We start from the raw sequence: 25,361 nt of genomic DNA on the forward strand, positions 1-25,361 counted from the left end.
TAGTAGATTAGAAAACAGTGATGATTTTTGAAGCTTTAGCTGTAACTTTCTTTTTGTTCCGTGCCTAAAGCGATATTGCTAACATGGAAAGTGCACAGCAGACTGGAAGGAATGGACAAGTCTGAGCATAAGACATGTTTCTGAACAAGGTGTACAATCACATTTGCCCTTCCAGGTCTTACTGCGTTGAACTGCTTCTCAGCAGCTTTGAGAGGCCCAGTCTTACAGTCCCTCCAAAAAGTTGTTCGCAAGTAGGGAATTACAGTATTCCGTGAGATAGCAGCCTTTCAAAAGGCGGGAGGGGAAGGGGGAAGCCTTAATTCAGATTGCAGCTGTGCGCTCAAGCATTGCTTCCCGGTCCTCTCAAGTATAGTATTTAGCTTTTTAAAAACTTTGTGAAACGTCGCACACCAGCAGTTGCGTTTCTGTTGTCCGTTGGTTGGTGGCGTCTCACCACCGGAAGCTGTTGGGAATTCAGCGTCGCTTTGTGTCTGTGAAGCCCAGCAGTGTCTGTGCACCGAGACTCTTCCAGCGCTCAGGCGGCGCCTGCTGCTCCTCGGGATGCATGGCCTTCCTGCAGGAAAGCCGTGGCCCTGACCTGGGCCTGCTCACTGAGAACGCTGGCTCGGAGTGGAAAGGCCCAGAAGGTATCCACTTGATGGCTCTCGACCACAGCTTGGTGGTACAGTTGGCTGTCGCGGTCAGTTTATAACAACCACTAAAATTTGCAAATAATTTTTTAATAAATTAAAGATTATTCCTTTAATAGCTCACATGCCTTGTGCTATATTTTAGTGAGTAGGAGAGAAAAGGAGTGGTGTTAACTAGCTGGAGAATTTCTCATTCACCCCTTCAGTATTTACTGAGCTCTTGTATGGACGTAGGCACTCAGCAGTGAGCAAAACCTTGCAAATCCCTGCTCTCGTGCAGCTTACATTCCAGGCGAGGAGACAGACGGGAAAACTAAAGAAAAGAATATTGGGTGGTGACAAGTGCTCAGGAGTAAATGAGGCAGAGAGGGGGTACAGCGAGTACTGGGCGGCTGGCATACCACTTCTGATTTTGAGTTGGGTGGCCAGGGAAGGGCCTACTGAGAAGTTGACATCTGAGCAAGTACCTGAAGGAGGTGAGGCAGGGAGCCGCGTGGACCCCAGGCAGGGACTTCCCAGACAGAGGGAAGGGCAAGTGCAAAAGCCTGCTGCGAGGCTGCCCAGGCCCGTTCATGGAAAAGCAGGGCGGCCTGCCTGGTGGAGTGGAACGAGAGAAAGGAAGGGAAGGAGGAATTGAGGTCAGAGAAGTGGGGGGGCTGCGGGTCGTGTAGGGTGCTTTTGACTCCTGTGAAGACTCTGGCCTTTTGTCTGAGTGAGACAGGGAGCCCTTAGAGGGTTTTGAGCAGAGGAATGATGTGATAGGATTTATGATATAAAAGGATATTACAACAACTAGAGAGGCACTCACAACTAAAATACACAACTATGTAGTGGGGGGCTTTGGGAAGAAAAAGAAGAAAAGATATTACATTATGGATATAGAAATATAAAAGGATATTATATTATTATGATATAAAGGGGTCACTCCAGCTGTTATGGGGAGAATAGCCTCTAGGAGGGGAAGTGGAAGAGAGAGCAGCTAGTAGGCAGTTGCCCCATCCAGGCAAAAGATGTTGGTGGCGTGGACGAGGGCGATCACCATGGAGGGGGTGAGGAGTGCGGGCCTTGTGGGCGTCAGCCTGTGCATTTTCGGGTATCACTTGGTGCTGGTGGTAGGGAGTTGTGGACCACTCATATCCAACTCCTTCACCTTACAGATAAGGAGATCGAGGCCCAGGAGAAGGGATTTGTCCCAGGAAAATAAGTGTTCTTTGCGCAGTGATGTTGAGCTTGGGGACACGAGCAAGAGGAAGCACAGGCATCACCATGTCTCTCCCTCCAAATCAAGTCAAAATCAGCATATCAACTACTAGTTGTCAGCAGCTTTACTATTGAAAGAAATGTTCACCGCCTTTGGGTTTTAGCTATGATGATATGTGCATGAAAGAAAAAGTGAAAGTAGGAGGTGTGAGTGGGGCATGAGCCTTTCTCAGGTCTGGTTGGGAGGTCTAAATTAGGAAAAACCATATAATTACCAAGAAAGGAAGACAGGCAAACATGAGGTTAGACAGGGTGGGAAAAGTGAAAACTAAGGATGAGCACTTCCGTGCCACAGTGACTAGCACTGGTGTTGTATTCATTGAACTTTACTGTCAGTTGCACACTGTAAATACGTACCTTGTATCTGCATGAAACATCTGAGAGTTTTGCGGCAGAAGGGTAGGATAATTAGGATAGAGGCCGTAAGACATCCACTGGATCTTGGCAGAGTCTAGGAGGTCCCAAAAGAAGACAACGCATTTAAAGAGGGTGGGCTTAAGGAAGCAAGCATTGGGCAGAGCTTTCCAGCTTTTACTATACTCTGTGGCAGCTAGGTTTTGTATGTGGTTGTGTGAGCCCCCACGCCCCCAAAGAAATTGTTGTGTTCTGTTTGGAAGATCCCTGCTGGCAGCTGTTCAGGGCAGAACTTCGCAAGATAGAGGGGGACAGTTCAGAGAAAGTGGCCTGGTATTGTGAGGGTGGAAGGAGTAGAAGGCTTTCGTATAGGGCGGCCTGTAGAACGCCTCTGATTAGCTTCTAAGATCAGCTTAGACCCGTCCTTTCAAACCAGCATTATATTGGGGTTCTGTTAGGTGTTAGTCATAGAATTTCCATTGGTGAGTAGATGCATTGATCAGAGATTCCCCCCATCAATTAATGATTGGTGTTCACCCCATAATGTAGCTGGGGAAAAGTAGACCACAGTGGAGGGGTAGTAATGGAACGGATGCTCTTTCCAAAAAGAAGGGAAGAAGGAGACCTTAGAAACTCCCTTCTCAAGGTGAAGTGTGAGTCCTTCGGACTGAAACTCTGGCAGGGGAATTGAAAGTGGTTCTGCTTGGGAGGAGCCGGATATCCTAAGCAGTCTAGCTGACCTGGGTGCCTGCTCTCACCCAAGTGGGTTGTTCCTACAGTGTCCTGACCACCTGACATCATATCTTCTCATAATGTGTACATAATTCATAGTTAAGGCTCACCCAGATGTGCAGATAATCTACAAAGAGGCAAAGTCCAGTTTGTCTCAGAACTCTGGATGAGTAGTGGGAGGGACTGGGTTTTGAGGGAAAGAAGCTGAGAAAGGTGGAGGTCAAAGAGAGAAAGTTGGGGAGGCCTGGCGCTGGGAGGTTAGTAAGTGATCCTTTAGTTTCTCCTCTTGCAAATTAAACTTGGCCAGCCTCCATTATGGTTTTTCCTACATGAGGAAATAACTACAGTAAAAGTTCAGTGATCTTTGATCTTTCAGTCACGTACTTCTCTTGTAATCAGGAATTTACTACTTAAGAGCCAGAACTCGTATGTCAGATTTAACATCTGACAGCCTTGAGGTACAGATCCCAAGCCGTCGTCCTTCCCCACTCCCTGGCGTACTCAGAGTGTGGATGGACGTCAGGGGTGACGGAGGTGCCCCCGCTCTACAGCTTTCATCTTTCTCTGCCATGCAGTTTCTCTTTAGTCTGTAGAGCGCCTGTCTCCAGCTTCCCTGACTCGGAATCCCTACCATCCCTGCAAGTAGGCTGAGGCTACTGTTGATTTCACATCCCTGTTTCTTTCTCTTCACCTTGCTTACTGTCTTTCTTGACAGTCTTGTCTCCTGTTGTTAATTCTTCAGAGTTTGCCTTTTGTTTCTGTTTTTTTTCAGTACCAGAAGGCAGAGTGATATGACAGAAAGAATGTGGGCTTTGGCGTCAGACAGACCAGGACTAAAATCCTGCTTCCATACATCCTGTGATATGTGGTTTATTTGACTTCTCTGAGCCTTGGTTTTCTCATCTATAGAATGAGAATGATGCTTTCTTTCCAGAATTATTATGGATATTAAATTTTTGGAAAACCCAATTCTCAGTATTTACAAAAGAGAAAGAAAAACATATGTTTACTTAAAGAGTTGTACTGTTCAAAGCAGCTTTATTTATAATACCTCCAAATTGGAAGCAGCCCGGATGTCTATCAGCATTTGAATGGACCAACAAATTGTGGTATATCCACACAGTGAAATACTACTCTTCCATAAAAAGGAATGAACTGCTGATAAATGTGATAACATGGACGAAACTCAAGAACACTGAGCAAAACTAATTTATAGTTGCAGAAAGCAGATTGGTGGTTGCCAGGAGCCAGGACACAGTACTGTGTGAGGGGGAAAGAGTTGACTGCAAAGGAAGACAACTCGAAGAAACATTTTTTCCCAGTTTTATTGAAGATATATTTTACATACAGTAAAAGCCACCCTTTTTTGATTTACAGTTCTTTGAATTTTGACAAACTATGTAGTATATCTGTCACCACAATCAAGATACAGGATATTTCCATCAGCCCAGGATTGCCTTGTGCCCTCTCTATAGTCATCCCCTTGCCACACTCCCAGCCCTTGGCAACCACTGATCTAATTTCTGTGCCCATAGTTGTGCCTTTTCCAGGATGTTACATAAGCAGAATCATACAGTATATAGTCTTTTGTGTCTGGCTTCTTTCACTGAGCATAATGTGAGAGTGATCCCCATGGATTTATGGATCAATACTTTGTTCCTTGTTATTGCTGAGTAGCGCTCCGCTGTGTTGGGTATACCACGTTTGTTTATTCCTTCACCTGTTGATAGACATTTGGATTGTTTCCAGTTTGGGGGCAATTAGGAATAAAGCTACTCTAGACATTTCAAGTACAGGTTTTTCTGTGGACAGAGGTCATATTTCCCTGGAGTAATTACCTAGGAGCAGGTTTGCTGGATTGTATGATAAGTGTATGATTTAGTTCCTAAGAAACTGCCAAATGATTTTTTAGAGTACCATTTTGCGTGCCCACCAGAAATGTCTGAGAATTCCAGTTGCTCTGCATTCTCATCAGCACTTCATACTGTCAGCTTTTTAAAAAATTTAAGCTATTCTGATAGATGTGTAGTGATATGTCCTTGTGGATTTAATTTGCATTTCCCTCATGAATAATGCTGTTGAGCATCTTTTCATGTGTGTGTGTTTTTTTTTTTTTTTGCCATCTGCATCTCTAGTGAAGTATGTGTTTGGATCTTTTGCGCATTTTCAATTGGGCTCTTTGTTTTCTTATTGAGTTTTGAATGTTTTTAGATATGCTGGTTACCAGGCCTCTACCAGGTGTGTTATGAAAATATTTTCTCTCAGTCTGTGGCTTGTATTTTCATTTTCTTAGCAGTCTTTAGAACAGCAGAAATTTTAAATTTTGATGAGATCCAATTTGTCAGTTTTTTCTTCTATGATTCTAAAAAGTCTTTGCCTATCCCAAGGTCACAAAGATTTACTCCTTTGTTTTTTCTAGAAGTTTTACATTGTTAGCTTTTTCATTTAGGGCTGAAATGATCCATTTTGAGTTAATTTTTGTGTATGGAATGAGGTTAACTTTTTGCATGTGGATGAGTAGTGTTCCAGCACTATTTGTTGAACTTTCTCCATTGAATTTCCTTGATATCTTTGTTGAAAATCAGTTGACCATATATGTGTGGGTCTATTTCTGGATTATATTTCTGTTCCATTGATGTGACTGTCCTTTTGACAATACTACACTATTTTGATTAATATGCTTTTACAGTAAGTCTTGAAACCAGCCTTATTGCGCTGGCTGGGACCTCCAGTGTGATAAAGACTAAGAGTGAAGAGAGGAGACATTCTTGCCCTGTTCCCAGTCTTAGGAAGAAAGTATTCACTCTTTCACTGTTACATATGATGTTAGCTGTGGGTTTTTCACAGATGCTCTTTATCAGGTTAAGGAGGTTCCCTTCTATTCTTACTTTCTGAGAATTTTTATCATTAAATGATTTTGAACTTTGTCAAATGTCTTTTCTTCGCCTGTTGATATCATGTGGTTTTTCTCATTTAGTTTGTTGATAGAGTCAGTTACGTTGACTGACTCATGAATGTTGAACCAACCTTGTATTATTAGAGTAAACCATAGTTGATTGTGATGTGTTACCTGTCTTACATATTGTTGGATTTGATTTGCTAATATTTTGTTAGGAAATTTTTGCATTTATGTTTACGAGGGATGTCATAATAACCTCTTTTTAATGTATGTAGGATCGGTATTGATGGCCCCTTCTTCAATCCCATTATTAGTAATTTGTGTGTTCTCTTTTTTTCCTTGATTAATCTACCTGGAAGTTTATCAATTTTATTGATATTTTTGAACAACTAGTTTTAGTTTCATGATTTTTTTTCTATTACATAATATCTATTTCATCATTTCAGTGTTGATTTTGCTCTCATCTTTATTGCTTCCTTCCTTCTACTTACTTTTGGTTTAATTTGCTCTCTTTTTTCTCAAGGTAGTAGATTACATTACTGATTTGGAAACTTTCTTTTCCAACATCAGTATATAATATTGTAATTTCCCTCTAAATATTGCTTTACAGAATTAACAAATTTTTATATATTGTATTTTCATTTATTTAAAATTATTTTCTAATTTTTTAGGGAGGGGGCCTTCCTTTTTGGACCTTGGTTATTTAGAAGTATGCCATTAAATTTGCTAATACATGGGGATTGTTCACATCTTTCTGTTACTAATACCCAGTTTAATTTTGTTCTGGTCACAGAAGACTCTTTGTATAAGTTCAGTTATTCTAAATTGGCTGAGGATTGTTCTAAGTCCCAGAATATATTCTATCTTGGTGAATGTCCCATGTGCTCTTGAAAAGAATGTATAGTCTGTTATGGTTGGGGCAAAGTGTTCTATAAATATCAGTTATGTCAGTTTGGTTGATACTGTTGTTCAGCTCTCCTATATCCTTCTGATTTTTTGTCTACCAGTTCCACCAATTACTGAGGAAGGAGCTTTGAAGTCTCCAGCCATAATTGTGAATCTGTTTATGTATTCTGTCAGCTCCATTGGGTTTTGCTTCATGTGTTTTCAAACTCTGATGTTAGATGCAGTCACACTTAGGATTCGTATGTCTTCCTGATGAATTAACTCCTTAATTATGTAATATCCCTCTTTATCCCTGGTAATGTTCCTTGTTCTGATATTAATATAGTCATGTATTTGCATGGCACGTCTTTTTCTTTTTACTTTTAACCTATGTAGTTATATTTAAAATAAGTTTCTTGTAAATAGTATATAGGTAAGTCTTGCTTTTATATCCGTGTGGAATATAGGAATATTTCCATTTAATGTAATTTTTGGTATGGTTGGCTTTCAATCTCCATTTTGCTAGATGCTTTCTAATTGCCCTATCTGTTCTTTGTTGTTGATGTTTTCCATGCCTCATTCCATTTTACTTGCCTTTTGATTTCATTTTTTATTCTGTTTTATCTTTACTACTGACTTATTAGTTATACCTCTTTAAAAAAAATATAGTGGTTGCCATAAGGTTTACAATATATGTCTTTATCGCATTCCCCTTTCAAATAATATTATGCTACCTCATGTATAGTCTAAGAACTTCCAGTCCCTCTCTCTCATTCTTCGTGCTGTCATTGTTGTGCGTTTTACTTTTACATATCTTACACACCCCGCATGAGGAACTTCTTTGGTGATGGAAATGTCTCTATCTTGATTGTGGTGATGATTACATGGGTGTAAACAGTTTTCAAAAGTCAGTATACACCACACAGAAGATGAGGGAATTTTACTGTATGTAAATTATACCTAAATGAAGATTTGAATATATAATTTTATATATATATATATATACACATGCACGTGTGTCTGTCTATAGAAAGAATGAGAATATGGACCTAGTATAGGACTTTCCTAAACTATGTACTATTTAATTAATTTACTGTTTAATTAATAGTATTAATTACATGTTGGTGCTGGTGGTGAAAATTTGAAGAGTTAATAGTAGAGGGAAGTACATAATGAATACTTAGGTTATTTGCATTTAAACCTTGCTGTCATTTGAGTATCATTTATAATTAAGAGCACCCACAAATGAGCTGATATTTTGTCTCCTTTTTAAAAGAGACAAATGAGGAAATTGCTGGAATTATATGCCATTCCTCCGTTCTGTTTTCCAAACCAGAGAAGGAACAAGACTGTCTAGAGTTCTGTGCTGTCCAATATAGTGTCCACTAGCCATGTTTAATTTAAATTAAAAATTCAGTTCCTCAGTCATGCTGGCCCCCTTTCAAGTGCTTAGTGGCCACATATGACTAGTGGCTCCCGTGCTGGACAGTGCAGTTATAAAACGTGTCCATCGGCACAGGCAGTTCTGTTGCGTGGCACTGCTCAAGGAAAAGTTAACAAGTGTCCCTGGCTGGCCTTTCTCCTTCCTTTAGTGGAAGGCTAGGTCCGCTTTTCCCAGCTGCTTGAATGTCGTTCTCTGAATGTATCTCCGTTCTGTTTACCATTAGTGCAAAGAAAATATGAGTGGGTAATCTTGAAAAACGCCTGTTATTGACCAATGAAAATCCTTAGTCAGGGTCCCCGTGGATTTCCTAGGTACCGGTATTCAGTAGTCACTTTTCATTGTTTCTTTCACTTGACCTGTCTGCTGTGTATGACACTTTTGGATGTGCCTCTCTTCTTGGTTCTTTCCTCTTTTTGCTTATATGACACCGACTCTGCCTTTCTGCTTCTATCTCTCTGGTCACTTTTTCCTCTCCTTTTATAGGTTCTTCTTTCTCTGCCCATCCCTTAAATGACAGCTTTCCACAGAGGTCCATCCTTAACCTTATTTTTGACTCCTTGGACACCAAATACCACATATGTGCTGAAGAGCAGCAAATCTGTAACCAGCTCAGGCCTCTCACCTGAGTTGCTGGTGACTATATCTACGTGGCTGCCCTACGAGCATCCCAGCCTCCATTTGTCCAAAGTGACTTCACTCTCTTCCTCTCTTGAAACCTGCCTCTACCCCACTCAGTGGGGTCATTAGTATCCACTGTGCTTCTAGAAACTTGGGAACCTCCCTCATCGCCCACATCAGTTAATCAATTCCTGTTGATTCCACCTCCTAATTACCTCTCAAATTGATTTCTTTGTTTATTCCCAAGGCTCTGTTTTCAGGTCCCCCACATTTGCCAGTATTCTTACAACTTAATCTTTCTCCTGCCAATTTATCTTCCCCACTGCTGAATGGTGAGTGATCTTTCTAAAACGCAGAGTTGATCACTTTATTCTCCTGTTTAAAATCCCTCTAAGGCCCCACATTATGTTTGTCAGTAATGAAAACATGTTAGCATAATATAGTAGTCTCTTCTGGGTCTGCTTCTTCCCATCTGTCCATCGCTGTCTTTCAGTCATGTCCAGCCACTTAACTGCCTGGAATTCTCTGAACCAACCGTGTACTTCTCTCTCACCTCTGTGCCTTTTGAACTCTCTGTTCCCTTTACTTGGGGCTGATGCCTCTCCCTGTCTCTACCTTCCACTTCAGGACTCCATTCAGGCCTCCCATCATCTGGGAAACATTCCCTGATGTCTTCCCTCCCCAGGCTGGTCTGTGCCTTTCTGACTTCCCTCGTGTTCTCACAGTATTCTGAGCTTTTCTCTACCATGGCAGTTACTTCCCTCTATTGTAGTAGCACAGAAAGTTCTCAGTAACAGTTTATGGAATAATCTAACAAGTGTAAATTCTGAAAATCTATTTGAATTCTAACCTAATGAATCATGTTATAGTAACCTTCTACTTTCTTGTTATAGGTGAAGATGCTGGAAGCAGATCTGGTTTCAAAAATGCTACGAGCTGTTCTACAGTCTCATAAGAACGGAATAGCATTGCCCCGGCTCCAAGGAGAGTACAGGTCCTTGACCGGAGACTGGATTCCCTTCAAGCAGTTGGGCTACCCTACACTAGAAGCGTATCTGAGAAGCGTGCCCGCAGTTGTCAGGATAGAGACTAGTAGATCTGGAGAGGTAAGAAGGTAATTGTGCATGTCAGAAGAGTCACACCAATTCTTAGTTGGCTGTCTGGCACTTCCAATCTCGTAACCAGGATAGAAGTCCAAGCGAAAAGTACTAACTAAATGGTTTGAGATCGGTGCTGATGGAGAGAACAGCATCCAAAGCACAACCCAGATTCTGATGTCTTTTGTTTTATCCCTCAGGTTCTTTCCATTGTAAAAATCAGATTTAACCACATTAAATAAAGTATTTTAAAGATAAAGTTGACCCAGTCTCCACGTCCAAACAAAATAACCGTACTGGAGCCCTTAACTGCCTAAAGGTCACACCCATCCATTATGAACCTGCTGCAGCTGGTCTTGCCCGGGTCACTAATGACCTCCTGATTTCCAAATCTAATAGAGACTTTTAAATTCTCTCCATTTGACCTGACTGCTGTCTAGTCCTACCATCTGGACCCTAGTTCAGTCCCTAATTGATCATTCAGCACCTTCGATTATTAAGGGCTCTCCCTGTCGCCTTGTCTTTAGTCCCTCCTGTCTCAGCCTGTTCTCACCTTCACACCAATGTGATCATAATTCTCTACAATTGTAAATCTTTTAGTTTCTCTGGAAGAGTATTTTATGTATAACGTGGGCAGTTTGGTGGCCAATAAATCCTGTGTTGCACATGCCTGTGACCCAGCAGTTTCACTCCTTGCTGTCTGCCCAGTGCACGGTAGGAAAAGACGGACAGACCACCGTCCAGAAGACAAAAAGGCACCCACCCCCCGAAACAGCCATTTTTCTGCGTACATTTCTACATGTGTAAACACTCAGAACAGATGTGGAGTATTTCTCACCAAAACTTGTGATAGTCGTTCCTCCGTTTGGTGGGGGGTTGGGGAGGCAGTGGGTGGAGGAGGAAAAAGGGCACCAGGATTGGGAGAGTGGACAAAGGGGAAGTTCACCTGCTCTGTAGTCATTGTTGTAAGGAGCAGGTGTAAATGAATTAAATACTGTATGAATAATAAGACTTGCTGCAGCGTCCTTGGTTCTCCCAGATGGAGTGAAGCCCTCCTTTCTGTCTGCTTGGAACCTTGTCATACAGCTAATGTAACACTTGACTGGTGTTTTCTATTTAGTCTCTGAGACCCTCTCTTTTTCCTTCATAAGTTTCTTGAGGATGAGAGATTGTTTTTTCACCTCTGATAGCTGGTGCTTAATAAATATGTGGTGAAAGTGTGAATGATCAAATGTCTGAATGAATTAATAAATTAATGCTTCATATAGTTACTATACTACAACTTACTCTTTATTCCTCTATTTTGGACATTTTTAATGTTTCCAGGTTTTGACTATTAAAATAACCCCTATTACAAATATCTGGGTATATTACTTTTTCTTCTCTTGAATTATATTCCTGTAATATATTTTCAGGAGTACATATACTGGGCCAAAGAGTGGGAACATACTTTGGCTTGTGGTGTGAAGCCTTATTGCTTTCGTGTGCTTGATTTCAACCTGGAATCAAAGGCTTTAACACTAAATGGGGCGTTAGAGGTCACCCGGTCCCGATAGTCTGCATACTTTTTTCAGATATCCTGTATTTCATACCCATTTTTTAAAAGGTAGAAAGCTGAGCTGCTGTGTTTTAAGCAGGTGCCAGAGGGTCCAGGCTCCGCTTGCCCTGCCTTGCCCTCACAGCCCTGCCTCTGTAAGGGCCCCGAGCCACCTTCATGGAATCCGGTGGCTCCACTGAAGCTTAAAAACCCCAGATCTAGGCCCACTCCTGTTTTACAGCTGAGAATACTGAGATTTGGCAGGTAAACTGATTCACGCCAAGTCACCCAGCTAAGCCAGTGCCGTGGCAAGACTACGATTGAGTGGCCTTTGAGAGGCGATACAGATAGCGGCTACAAGTACATGCTTTGGATTCAGAGAGAGAGCCTGGCTGTGTGACTTAGGAAAGTTTCCTTAACTTTCCTGCACCTCTGTTTTCCCACGTATAAAATGGGAATCAAATATATCTCAGATTATATGAGATACTATATGCAGACCACAGGTTTCTTTTGGTTCGTTTGTTAATCCCATAGCACCTAGCACTTCAGAGATGCTTAATAAATACCTGTTGTGGAATAAATGAAATCTTCAGTTTGGGGAAGCATGATTCAGTGTGCTAGACTATGCTCGATTTCTCTTGTAGAAAATAGAATTTTGCTCTAACATTGTCAAGGAGAGAGAGACGTGAATATTTGCATACGGCTTGATTTGAAACATGTAAACTCACTAAGATCCACTTTTAAAAATCAGCCTCTTGGGTCCGGCTCGGTGGTACAGCAGTTAAGTTCTCACGTTCCACTTCAGCAGCCCAGGGTCTGCCGTTTCAGATCCCGGGTGTGGACGTGGCACCGCTCATCAAGCCATGCTGTGGCAGGCATCTCACATATAAAGTAGAGAAAGATGGGCATGGATGTTAGCTCAGGGCTAATCTTCCTCCAAAAAAAAAAAAAAAAAAAAGTCAGCCTCTAGGCACCAGTGAATCTGAGAAGTGCTTCCCTCTCACCTTCCTCTCATGAACAGATCACCTGCTATGCCGTGGCCTGCACAGAAACTGCAAGAATTGCTCAGCTTGTGGCTCGTCAGAGGAGTTCTAAAAGGAAAACTGGGCGGCAAGTGAATTGTCAGATGAGAGTCAAGAAAACCATGCCATTTCCTCTGGAAGGTAGGGTCTTTTCACCTGCTAAAGTTCTTAAGCCTGTCTATGAATACACTTATATGGAATTATGGAAATATTGCTTATATTCGTGATAAACACCTATATTTGTTAACATTCATCTGTCAAGGGAGAAATCCTGAGGCTAGTATTTCCATGTGAAATTAAGCGAACAGTGTGAAATAACTCAGAGTAGATTTTAATTAAACTTATTACGGCAAAATGTGGTTTTATTCTTTTGGGTTATTTGGGGGAAAGCCCCATCCAGAATGTTGGCGGAACCAAGAACCTATGATTTAATGTCCTATTTAGCAAATCATGTCTTTTAGTATAAATCCTTTATTTTCAGAAAAACATGAATTATATAGTACATAAAGTTGTTATAGACAACTCAGCCAGTGTTTACTGAACACTTATCTCGAGGAGCTTCTAATCAGCTCTAAAACTAAATTCTCAAGAAACAGTGTAATGGTAATATAAGAGGAGATGCCTGAATGCCACAGTGAGCATTTTAGACAAGGGAGCAATCATCGTGAGTGAGAATGGCAGTGGAGGGCTTCAAGGTGAAGGGGAGACTTGAACCCAGAACTCAAACAACAGGAAGAATTTAAAGTGACGCGGAAGAGACGGGAGGACCGAGATACTGCTGAGTGCGCTGCATTTGTAGGAGCAGGAGGGGCTGCCACTGAAGTGTCAGTCGGTGAGTAGAGGGAAGGTTCCTGGCTAGTCTGGCGGATGAAGCCGTGTTTTGAAGAACCTCATCTGCCAAATCCTTGCCATCTACTCTTTCCCTGCTGACCACCCAACCCTCTAGTGGCACCCTGCTCATGTTCTTACAGACTGTTTGAGAATAGAGACCCACAGAAAACATCTGGATAGGGGAGTGACATAATGAAACTAGGGTTTGGGGAAGCTAATTAATTCCATTATGTGTGCCTAACTTCATAGGAAAACCAAAAGCAACTCTCAGACAACCAGGATTTTCTTCAGATCTTTCTATCAGCAAAAAACCTAATCCAACACTGTTAAGAGACAAAGGAAACTCTCTTGGAGTCAAGTCTGATGCTGAAATGCCGCCCTACACATTACACACAACTGTTGGAAGTGATGTCTTCAAAGACGCTCCAGTGCAGAGGCATGTGACCATGTCTGCCAACAACAGGTATTTGGGCTTTGTCTGGCTGAGAGAAGTTTGGTGAATGTGGGATAATAAAAGTCAAATATGTATGTTCATGCTAAGAAGGAAATACTTTCTGTTTTGTCTAATGTAAGTTCACGTGTAGGAGAAAGATGCATCATTACTAGTACGTTCACTTTTCCTGGCTGCCTGAATGTCGTTCTCTGACTATATCTCCATTTTATATTTTCTCTGAATTATTGGCAATGTCTCTTTATAAAATTCATTTTAAAGGCACTCACAGGTTGTTCTAAGATGCTACTTCAGCATAACTTACAACTTTTTCTGAAAGCCTTTCTTATAATGAGTTTTGTAAGTTTTAAGTAAAATCTCATTGATTTGCACATTGCACTATGCTCCGATAACCTTACCCATAATTATACAATAGCACGATACATCCAGGCATCAGAATACCGGACCAGCAGTAATAACACAACCTTAAAGTCTTAATTTGAGTGCTGCCTTTCACTAGCCAGGTGAAATTATTTAGTCTTTTGGGGCTGTAGTTTCCTCATTTGTCCAATGAAAATGTTAAACTAGGTGATTTCAGAGTTCCTTTCTGGCTCTAAATTTGTGGTTTTATAAGGTAACTCAGGTCAGCAAACTGTGACCCATGGGCCAAATCCAGCCCATTGCCTGTGTTTTGTAAATAAAGTTTTATTGGCACACAGCCACATCCCTTTATTTATGTATTGTCTGTGGTTGCTTTTGCACAGCAACTGCAGAGTTGAGTAGTTATGCAGAGACTGTATGGCCTGCAAGACCTGAAATATATACAATTGGCTCCTTTACAGAAAAGGTTTGCCAAGTCAGGACATAGAAGAATCAGTATCACATTCTTCAAACCTATTTGTGCTTTTACAAAACAAATTTTGTTATATCATATGCCTTTAAGTCAGTATTCAAAAGTTCCGTTTTGTGTAAAAGATAGTTGCCCCCAGTACTAGAATATTCAGAAAGAATTACTTTTTTTAAAAAAACTAGGTAAAAGAGTACCAATTTTTTATATTTTGATATTTTTTATAAAGTAACTCTAAAATATTTTTCGTAATGGTATATATTTAGTGTTGTTCATGGTTAGTATATTCCAGTTTTGATAAGGTCTAGAAAATACATAGTTAAAACGTGGATTTTGCCCCAAAGCACTGGTTGGGTCCAGTATGTGACTGAGGTACCATTGTCTTCTCTGATTGCTTGCCTAAACTTCAAGATCCCATTTTGGACTGAATCTGTAAAATGACAGCAAAATCAGGCATGCTGGATTGTGGGTCCAGGGGAGCATTCTCTACCCCGTAGTCTGATGTCTCCTGCCTCTCACCTAGTAGCAGTGGGTGGCCCAGGTTAGTATGTTCCATCCCTGCAGGCAGCACCAACAGGGATTGAATGGGGACCCTGCCTGCACCAAATAGCCCAAAGAACTGGTGCAAGGTGATGTTCTCTGACCTGAGCCTAGTGTGCTTCCACCCCACACCAAGCAGCACCAGGCTCAAGGAAGTGCATTCTGCTCCTGTGGGTACCACCTGCAGAGATCAAGCGGTAGACCCAACAGCAACAGGTGAATGTGCCAGACAGAATAGCACTGTAAGGGCTCTGAAAACTAAATTATCATTGCAACCACAGCCTACAAAAGTGGGCCAGGAGCTATGAGCTAAACTTAAACAGGATAACTGCCTGCTAAAATAGGAAATTTGCATATGATCCAGAGTCTCCTATGTCCAAATGTCCAGGATACATTAAAAAAAAATCACATACTAAGAACCAGGAAAATAACTTAAATGAAAAAAGACAGTCAACAGATGCCAACACCAAGATGAATCACATGTTGGAATTATCTGACAAGGATTTTAAGGCAGCTGTCATAACAGATGTTTCAGTGAGCAATTGCAAATACTTTTGGAAAAAGTAAAAAATTAGAAAATTCACCAAAGAAAGAGAACAAACAAAAAAGAACCAAGTGGAAACTATAGTACTGAAAAATGCAACAATAAATAAAGAATGCACCAGATGGGCTCAATAAGAGGAAAAAATATGACAGAGGAAAGAATAAGTGAACTTGATGATAGAACAATAGAAATTACCCAATCTGAACAACAGAGTAAATAGACTTCAAACAAAACAAAACAACTAGCAGAACCTGAGGGGCCTATGGGAAAAAAACAACTAGCAGAACCTTAGGGACCTGTGGGGAAGAGACAAAAAGATCTAATATGTGTATTGTCAGAATCTCATAAGAAGAGAAAGAGTGGAGCTGAAAGAATATTTGAAGTCGTAATGGCTGAAAACTTCCCAGATTTGGCTAAGGACGTGAACCTACAAATTTAGGAAGCTGAGAGATTTCCACAGAGGATGAATCCAAAGAAACCCACACCAAGACAAATCATTAAAATTAAACTTCTGAAAACTAAAGGCAAAGAAAAAATCTTGAAAACAGCCAGAGGGAAGTGACACTTCACCTATAGGGGAACATGGTTTTAATGACAGTGGATTTCTCATCCACAACCATGGAGGAAAAACAGCACATTTTTCTATTCCTGAAAGAAAAAAATTATCAACCACAAATTCTGTATCCAACAAAAATGTACTTCAGGAATGAAAGGGAAATAAAGACGTTTTTAGACGAAGGAAAACTAAGAGAATTTGTCACTAGTCAACCTACTCTTAAAGAGTAGCTAAAGGAAGTTCTCTCAACAGAAAAGAATTAATATAAGATGGCTTGAAATATAAGAAAGAAAAGAGCAGAATGGGTGAAAGAAAAAGTTGTAAATATAATAGATTATCCTTCTCATGAGTTTCTTAAATCATATTTGGTTGAAGCAAAAATAACAACACCATCTATGTGGTGTTCAATGTATGTAGAGAAAGAACTTAAGACAATTCTATTTATAAAGTGGGGAAAGCAAGGAGACCTGAGTGAAAGTAAGGTTTCTACACTTCACTTGAAGTGGTGAAACACTGGGAAGCAGTAGAGCATGATGTTACTGTGTGTGATATTGGAATGCAGAGAGCAACAAATAGGAAAACCATACCAAGTGATATAGTAAAAAGCACTACAAATCACAATGGAAGTCTCAGAAAAGTTTAAGTAACCCACAAGAATGCAAGAAAAGAGAAATAGAGGAAGGAAAAACAGGAACAAACAGAAAACAAATAGTAAAATGGCAGGCATAAGCCCTAACATGGCAATGATTACTTTAAATGCAAAAACATGTGAAAAGATGTTCAACTTCATTAGTCACTAAGGAAATGACGATTAAAAGTACAATGAGATATCACTGTACCACACCTATTAAAATGGCTAAAATAAAAAATAGTGATAATAGTGAATGCTGGCAAGGATGCAGAGAAACTGGATCACTCTTACATTGCTGTTAGAAATGTAAAATTGAACAGCCACTCTGGAAAACAGTTTGGGTGTTTCTTTAAAAAAAAAAAAAGCTGAACATGCGGTGACCTTATGACCCAGCACTTGCACTTCTGGGCATTCAACCCAGAGAAATGAAAACTTATTTTCATACAAAACCTGTACACAAATGTTCATAGTAACTTTATTCATAATAGCCAAAAACTAGAAACAACCCAGACGTCCTTTATTAGGTGAATGGTTCGACAAACTGTAACATCCATACTACAGAATACTTCTCAGTAATAAAAAAGAGAACTACTGATAACACACAAAACTTTGATGAACCTCAAGGGAATTATGACGAGTGAAAGAAGCCAATATCAAAAGGTGACATACAGTACATTTCTATTTATATAACATTCTTGAAATGGCAAAGTTATAGAAATGGAGGACAGGTACATGGTTGCCAAGAGTTAGGGGTGGGGTTAAGGGGGATGGGTGTGGCTGCAAAGGGGCAGCAAGGAGGAGCCTCGAAGTGCTGGGACAGTTCTGGATGTTGATTGTTGTGGTTACATGGATTTATATGTGTGGTCAAATTGCACAGAGCTACACACACACACACACACACACGTGTAAAACTGGTGAAATGTGAATAAGCTCTGGATTGTACCAATATTAGTTGCGTGGTTTTGATACTGTACTGTGTAAGTGTTGCCATTGGAGGGAGCTAGGCGAAGGAGACACAGGACCTCTATGTACATTTTTTGCAACTTCCTGTGAATTTATAAGTATTTCAGATTAAAAAATTGATAGTAAGGGGCTGGCCCCGTGGCCGAGTGGTTAAGTTCGCGCGCTCCGCTGCAGGCAGCCCAGTGTTTCGTTGGTTCGAATCCTGGGCGCGGACATGGCACTGCTCATCAAACCACGCTGAGGCAGCATCCCACATGCCACAACTAGAAGGACCCACAACAAAGAATGTACAACTGTGTACTGGGGGGCTTTGGGGAGAAAAAGGGAAAAAAAATAAAATCTTTAAAAAAAAATTGATAGTAAAAGCCTTATGTATGTTTTCAGCTTTGAGGATCTTTGAGGATTAATGTAATAAATGCTTGTGTCTTTTGCCTTTCACAGCAAGAATTTTGAATTCCATATGGTAGAATGTCTTGTATAATTCTAGAACTAGAGACCTAGCTGTCTTCAGCTGCGTTTCTTTATATGGATGATATTACAGACTATTTTAATAACAGACTATTAAAGATATTGTAAAACTTCTTCATCAAATCTCCTTTTAGAGCATAATGCAAGTTGAAAGATACCTTTTAAGAGAAACCTAAATACCCCCTGGTGACAAATCTTATGGGCAGGCTTTCTAGTTATAAAATCAAAAAAGTTACTCTTATCAAAATAGATCAATAGAAAAAGATTCTGTTTCTACCTGTGAAATATTAAGCAGTAATATTAAGTAGTAAAAGCTATAATAAGCTTAAGCTTTTTGGGGTAACCAAATCTTTTGAGAAACTTATGAAAGCTGTACGTGATCTTCCCAGAAAAATGTGTGCACATATACACACATGTTTGTGTTCTAATTCAGGAGATTCATGGGCCCCAGAAACCCGTTCTCAAGAACTCTGGGTAAGAACTCAAGTCTGCCAGTTAAAAACATGGAAGATTCTAGAAAAATAACATAATTGATATTCTCTGTTATTGTAGGTATCAATCTAGGTTTACCATGTGTCTTCAGTAAAATAGAAAGAGGCGTCAGGAGTGAGGATATGTGTTTTATTTGTGGTTTCTCTGGTTTATATCAGGGAAGGAAATGTTTATCTTTAAAATAATATAATTCATGACCATTATATTTTGTTACAGTGATAACATTACTAAATGAGGTATTTAATATATTTATACATAAAACATAGATGAGTGTGGTGCTGGAGGCCGAGGTTCCCCTACTAGGCCTAGAAAAAGAGAAGAAATTATTATGTTTGTTGTAGTGAGTAAGATCATACACTTTGCACAGGAGTGACTGGCTTTAGCCAACAGGCACATGACTGAAAGGGCGTCTTTCAAGTATTAAGCTAAAGTAAATGAATATAAATTTATTGTTGATCTCTCAGTCTGTTTAAAACTTATGTACTACATATTTGTGGGAAGCATTTTCTAAAATATATTTATCGCTTTGTTCTGATTACAACAGTACTATTTGTACGGTATAAAAAATTTGCAAAGTATAAGAAAGTAAAAGGAAGAAAAAAATTGCCTCTAATCCAGACATAAAAGTAAACATTTTAAAATATCTATTATTTTTATTTATGTGTATATAAGTTTTTAAAAATACAAATTGGGTCACGCTATATGTCACTATTTTATAACCTGTTTTAAAAGGCAATATATTGTGAACATTTTCCATATCATTAAGTACACTTCTACATTATCATTTTTAAAAAATTATTTTATTGAGGTCATATTGGCTTATAACATTGTGTAAATGTCAGGTGTGCGTTATTATATTTCAGTTTCTGCATAGACTGCGTCGTGCTCACCACCACTAGTCTAGTTTTATCCATCACCATACACATGTGTGGCTTTCCCCCTCCGCCTACCCCCTTCCCCTCTGGTAACTCCCAGTCTGTTTTCTTTATCTGTTTATCTTCAATATATGAGTGAAATCATATGGTGTTTGTCTTTCTCTGTCTGGCTTATTTCACTTAGCATAATACCCTCAAGGTCCATCTATGTTGTCACAATTTTGTCTTTTTTATATCGCCGAGTAGTATTCCATTGTACGTATATACCACACCTTCTTTATCCATTCATCCATTGATGGACACTTGGGTTGCTTCCTTATCTTGGTTATTGTGAATAATACTGTGACAAACATGGGGATGCATAAATCTCTTTGAATTGTTGATCTCATATTCTTTAGATCAATACCCAGTAGTGGGATAACTGGATCATATGGAATAACGTGTCTACTCAGGCAAAGGAAACAAAAGAAAAAATAACAAATGGGACTACATCAGACTAAAAAGCTTCTGCAGGGCAAAGGAAACCATGAACAAAATGAAAAGACAACCCACCAACTGGGAGGAAGTATTTGCAAATCATATATCTGACAAGGTTAATTTCCAAAATATATAAAGAACTCATACAATTCAACAACGAAAAAGAACAACTCAATCAAAAAATGGGCAGATAATGTGAACAGACATTTTTCCAAAGAAGATATACAGATGGCCAACAGGCACATGAGAAGATGTTCAACATCACTAATTATTAGGGAAATACAAATCAAAACTGCAATGAGATATCACCTTACACCCGCCAGAATGGCTATAATTAACAAGATAAGAAATAACAAATGCTGATGAGGATGTGGAGAAAAGGGAACCCTCATCCACTGCTGGTGGGAATGCATACTGGTGCAACCACTGTGGAAAACAGTATAGAGATTTCTCAAAAAATTAAAAATAGCAATGCATTATCGTTTTTACTGTCAGGGTAGTCCATTGTCCCATCACCTATTGTTGAATTTGAATGATTTCCACTATTGTAAGCAATTCTACAAGGAACGTATTTGTAGAACAATCCTTACATATATTCACAACTAGTTTCTTAGAATAAATTGGTAGAAATAGAACATCTGGGTAAAAGGGTATACACACTAAGACTACTAATTTGTGCTCCAAACAGATTGTACCACTTATATTCTTCTAGAAGCATATGGGAGTGATCATTTACCTGTGTCCGTGCCAACATTGGGCATCAATTTTTTATTTGATACTCTAAAAGGTGAAAAAATGTACCTGTGTTTTAATTTCTATTTCTTTTATTTTAATTCTTATGGAAGTTATACTTTTGTTATTTTTTTAGCCCATTTATAGTTCTTCTATAAATAGAACGTCTTTGTCCTTTGCACAATTTTTCTGTTGTTTTTCTTCCTAATTTGTGACAGTGATGTATAAACTAAGGATGTTGACCCTTTGTCTTTAATATTTTGGCAGTATTTCCTCAGTTAGTTTAATTATGGCATTTTTGATGTCAGAAACTTTAAGATTTTATATAGTTACATTTATCAATCTCTTCCTTTCTGCCTTTAGGTATTATGCTTAGAAAAGCGTTTCTACCTCAATATTACATAATATGTCTTCTGTCTTTTAGAATTTTTCTGGTTTCATTTTATACATTTGATCTTTAATTCATCCAGAATTTATTTTGTTGTACAGTATGAGAGTAGGAATCTTTTTCTGGTTAGCCAGATGTCCTAATATCAGTTATTTCATAATCCTTTCTTTCTCTGCTGGTTTTGAAATGCTATCTTTACCCATATAAATTGTTGTAAATATTTGACTCAGTTTCTGGGCTGTCCATTTGGAATCATTGATTACAAGTGTCAATAACCTTTACTCTCTCCTTTCTCCTCTCTCTACCTCCTAATTTGGTTTGTTGGTTCTATCAATGCTGTTATTACACCTGCTGCTCCTCACAGAGCACTTAGTAGACTTTGTTCTTATTTAGAGATTTTGTCGGTGCATTAATTCTCTATTGCTGTGTACCAGATTACCACAAGTTTAGCTGACAACACGTATTTATTATCTCCTAGCTTCTGTGGGTCAGGAGTCTAGGCACCGCTTAGCTAGGTCCTCTGCTTTGATTCCTTTTGAGTTGTTCCTTAGTTCTGTCTGGCTCTTGGCCAAAGACCACCTTCCATTTCTTGCCACATAGGCCTCCCAAACGTGGCCACTTGCTTCGTCAAAGCCGGCAAGGGAGAGATTATGCTAGCAAAATGGAAATTAAAGCCTTTTGTAGCCTACTTACTTGTAGTGCCCTCAACCTTGAAGTGTTTGCTGGGCTAGAAACAAATTACTCGAGGGGAGGGGATTACACAGGCTGTGGATGCCAGGAGGCAAGGATCACTGAGGCCGTCTAACAGCTGCTCACCACAGTCAGCTTTCTCAACAATGTGTGTAGTCTGTGAGAGTAGGGGTGTGTTTTTTTGCTTATCATTGATCATTACTGTCAGACACAATGCCTGGCACACAGTAGGTCCCAAATAAATATTTGTGGGATAAGAACATGTCTCTAATAGATGGCATATGTTTAGATTTGGGGTTTTTGGGGGGACCAGTTTAAGCATTTGTCTTTTAAGAAACAAAATAAGTCTTTTATACTTATTGTTATAGAATTGGTTGGAGCTCATAGTCATATTACTGTGTTTGCTTTTCGTGTGTCCCTGTGGTTTCCCTTGAATATCTTTCGTTTGCTGTGTTGACTGTTTGCTTTCCTGTCCGTTAGACCTACCAATAGCAGTCTCTGCCGTTGTCTCCTGTACTCTCGCCCTTCGCTCACAACCCTCTGCTTCTACTAGAGCCCTCAAAGCTGACTCAAAGCAGGAGAAGGTTTCAGTTTACATTTTTAGGGCTCTGGTTCAAGGGAAGGGAGTGCTGTCTCTCTACCAGTTCAGCAACAGTAGGAGGTGGATATGATTTTGGCATCTTCTGTTATTTCCCAGATGCATTATTCACAAATGTGATCCTCTTATAATTGTGTAGCATCATATACTAAAGAAACTGTTATTGGTAGCCTACAATCTAATCATTTCTTTTAAAATTAAAATATTATAAGGAGGTGTGCCTCATTTCAAAAAATTGATCTAATTTTTAGAGTATTCCATGCCATCCAAAAATTGGGAAATGTGTGTGCTGTGTCACTGTCACCCACTCTAGTCCCCCACCCACTGCTGGGCAAGACATAGTCATTGATTCATTCAATCCTCCTCTTCATTCTTACAACATTCACTCTCCCTTCGTATACTAAGCACTGCCCTGGGCACTGGGAACACAGGTAATTAAGACACTTGGAGTCTAGTGAGAGAGACAGACATGAACACAAAGGACTTCTGTGTGTGTGTGTGTGGTTTATTTCTTTGTCCTCATATTTGGAAAAATCTTCCTACATATACCCAATATAATTCCTATAAAAGATTCTTTTGGTGAGGATCTATTTCTTCTTTCCTAAGTACTTATTTGAGCAATCTCCTCTCTGGTTTGAAGTGCTGTTTTATCATGTGCAAAGTTGCAATGTAAACTGAGTGTTTCTAAACTCTCTACTATTTTATTTATCTGTCCAACTATTTTAAATGTTGTAATTTTATAATGCATTTCAATATCTAGTGATGCAAGTCCTTCAGTTTTTAGTTATATTCCAAAATTTCATTATGTTCAACTGTTTATTCTTTGCATGGTTTTCTTTGTTTTGTATTGCTAGTCCCTTAAAGGTGATTAATTGGAAATCTGAATTCCAAGTTCTTTAAAGTCCTAGTTTAAATTTAGCTTTATTACACTTTTCTCTGGTTGAATATGAAACATGAAAGCTGACCAGGTATCGTTTTCATTTTTGCTCGTTTTGAAATATTTTAATGACTTGTTTTGCTGTTCAGTGCCACAGAGACTTTAAATGAAAAGTACAGTGTTTAAAACTTGGTATAGACTTTACTATTTGAATTTTAATTGGCTTTTTTTTATATACCATAGGTTTAGCCCAAAGGCATCCCTTCCGCCACCTTTTCAGATGCATCTCTCAAGAACCTGTACTAAGGAAATGAGTGGTATGTTTTCTAAACATAATCTTCATGATACGTTTTGGCTTCTGGAGCCTCAGAACCCTAAGAAAAAATGTCTGCTGATGGCCTTTGACATTGCTCTCAGCTTCTCCTACCTGGTGTATATGTCTCCTCCTCTTTACTGATTTCTTTAAATTTCGAATGCAACTAAAGAGAAAATAATACCTCCCAGGATGTCGTTATCCCCTGGCTTGAGGCCTCCCTCACACCACACCTCTTCTGTTTTACTTCCATGTGTCACTTGCAGAGATACTTGTGCCCCTTGTCACCCTCTCACTCATTAGAGGGTATGATTTAAAGTACATAAATATGGGACTTCAACTCCTAAAATAGTTTCAGATACTCCACCATTTGAAAGCTGGGACCCTAAACTGTGTGCAATGACTAGTAAGCATCTAAATATGAATATAAATGATTCATCAGGTTATAAAATCCAAAGGGGCTGTTAAGAAAATAATAAGAGACATAATAAAGTCAAAGAATCTAAAGATTAGAAATGCATCCACTCATCATCTCGTCTCCTCCAACCAAAGGGTAAACCCCCTGCTCATAGCCCGACACCGAGGGATACAGTGTTTTCAGAATTAGTGCTTATGTTGCATGAAATTTAAATGTGATTTTAAATGATTTGTTCTTTAAGTGTGATTCTTTGAGTTGAAATCGTTTTTTCCATAAGAACATATCTCTGGTATTTCTAATGGAACTAATTGAACAATGTGATTTTTGTTTATATCAGTTACTTTTACCTATGCAGTTTCTGAAACATGACTTCTCAGTAAAGTTGTGTACCCTTTAGAGGTCATAGATCCTTTTAAATTAGAATAAGCTTTTCCGCACAACCAAGAGGACTTGTTTCAGGAGGGTTGCCATTCACCTGGCAGCTGAGATGCACACACTTACGCACCACCTCCCCTACACAACCTCTCCTACCTGCTGGCAGCCTAGATGACTTCCTTTATTTGTTTAACAAAAGGTACAGAAGCTTAGGTGACTCCAGTGGCCCCACAGAGCAGGTACACGTGCAAGGACTATGCAAGGTCAACTGCTGACACTCTCTCTTTAAGGGAAGGTCTGGCCAATTCTGAGAAACTCGTCTTTTCTTTTTTCCTACCCTTTTATATCATTATTTGGGAAGAACTTAAACAAATTAGCCATGCCTTTAATAGCAAACATATATGGACATCCTGGACCCTTCTGTTCTCTGAGCCAAACTAAGCCTTAGCAAGGCCAGGTCTCATTCCCCGTGGCAGGTGAAGCAGAGTCAGCATCCAGCCATCCTCAAGGAAGCTCACCCTTTGGCTTCCTGGCATCCTGAGGGGCCAGCATCCCCACACCAGCCCATGTGTCTCTACCAGCCAGCTTAAAATCAAAGAAAAATCGTTGAATCCCAGTGGAAATACTATTTGATTAAAATATACACATATGTTTTAATATACTCCGATCTGTATCCCATTGGGATTCAGAAAAAGTTTGGAATGAATTTCATAGTTTTTGCAATACCAGAACTGTCAGTTATAGTAGACGCTCAAGTTTCTTTATTATCTTAGGGTGTTAACTCAGGCATTCTGAGATTTAGATACAAAATAGAAGTG

At 39.5% G+C, this 25,361-nt stretch overlaps 1 protein-coding gene and 1 long non-coding RNA gene across 4 annotated transcripts in view; one reads left to right on the forward strand and one right to left on the reverse strand.

Moving 5' to 3' along the window:
* TDRD7 (tudor domain containing 7) overlaps positions 1-25,361 on the forward strand; it is a 91,066-nt gene that overhangs the window by 6,110 nt on the left and 59,595 nt on the right. For all 3 annotated transcript variants that reach the window (XM_070595834.1, XM_070595832.1, XM_070595833.1), the window contains exons 2-5: positions 9,736-9,948; positions 12,498-12,639; positions 13,579-13,792; positions 23,681-23,754. In XM_070595834.1, coding sequence (XP_070451935.1) covers positions 9,742-9,948; positions 12,498-12,639; positions 13,579-13,792; positions 23,681-23,754 — 637 coding nt within the window. In that variant the 5' untranslated portion in view covers positions 9,736-9,741. The remainder of the gene's footprint in view (positions 1-9,735; positions 9,949-12,497; positions 12,640-13,578; positions 13,793-23,680; positions 23,755-25,361) is intronic.
* LOC139079657 (uncharacterized) lies at positions 632-25,130 on the reverse strand. The gene is made up of 3 exons (XR_011533444.1): positions 25,062-25,130; positions 2,268-2,361; positions 632-718 (listed from the first exon to the last, which is right to left on the reverse strand). It is a non-coding gene; the product is annotated as an uncharacterized lncRNA (long non-coding RNA).

The sequence above is a fragment of the Equus przewalskii genome, chromosome 26 (assembly GCF_037783145.1).
Source record: "Equus przewalskii isolate Varuska chromosome 26, EquPr2, whole genome shotgun sequence".
Classification (NCBI taxonomy): Eukaryota; Metazoa; Chordata; class Mammalia; order Perissodactyla; family Equidae; genus Equus; species Equus przewalskii.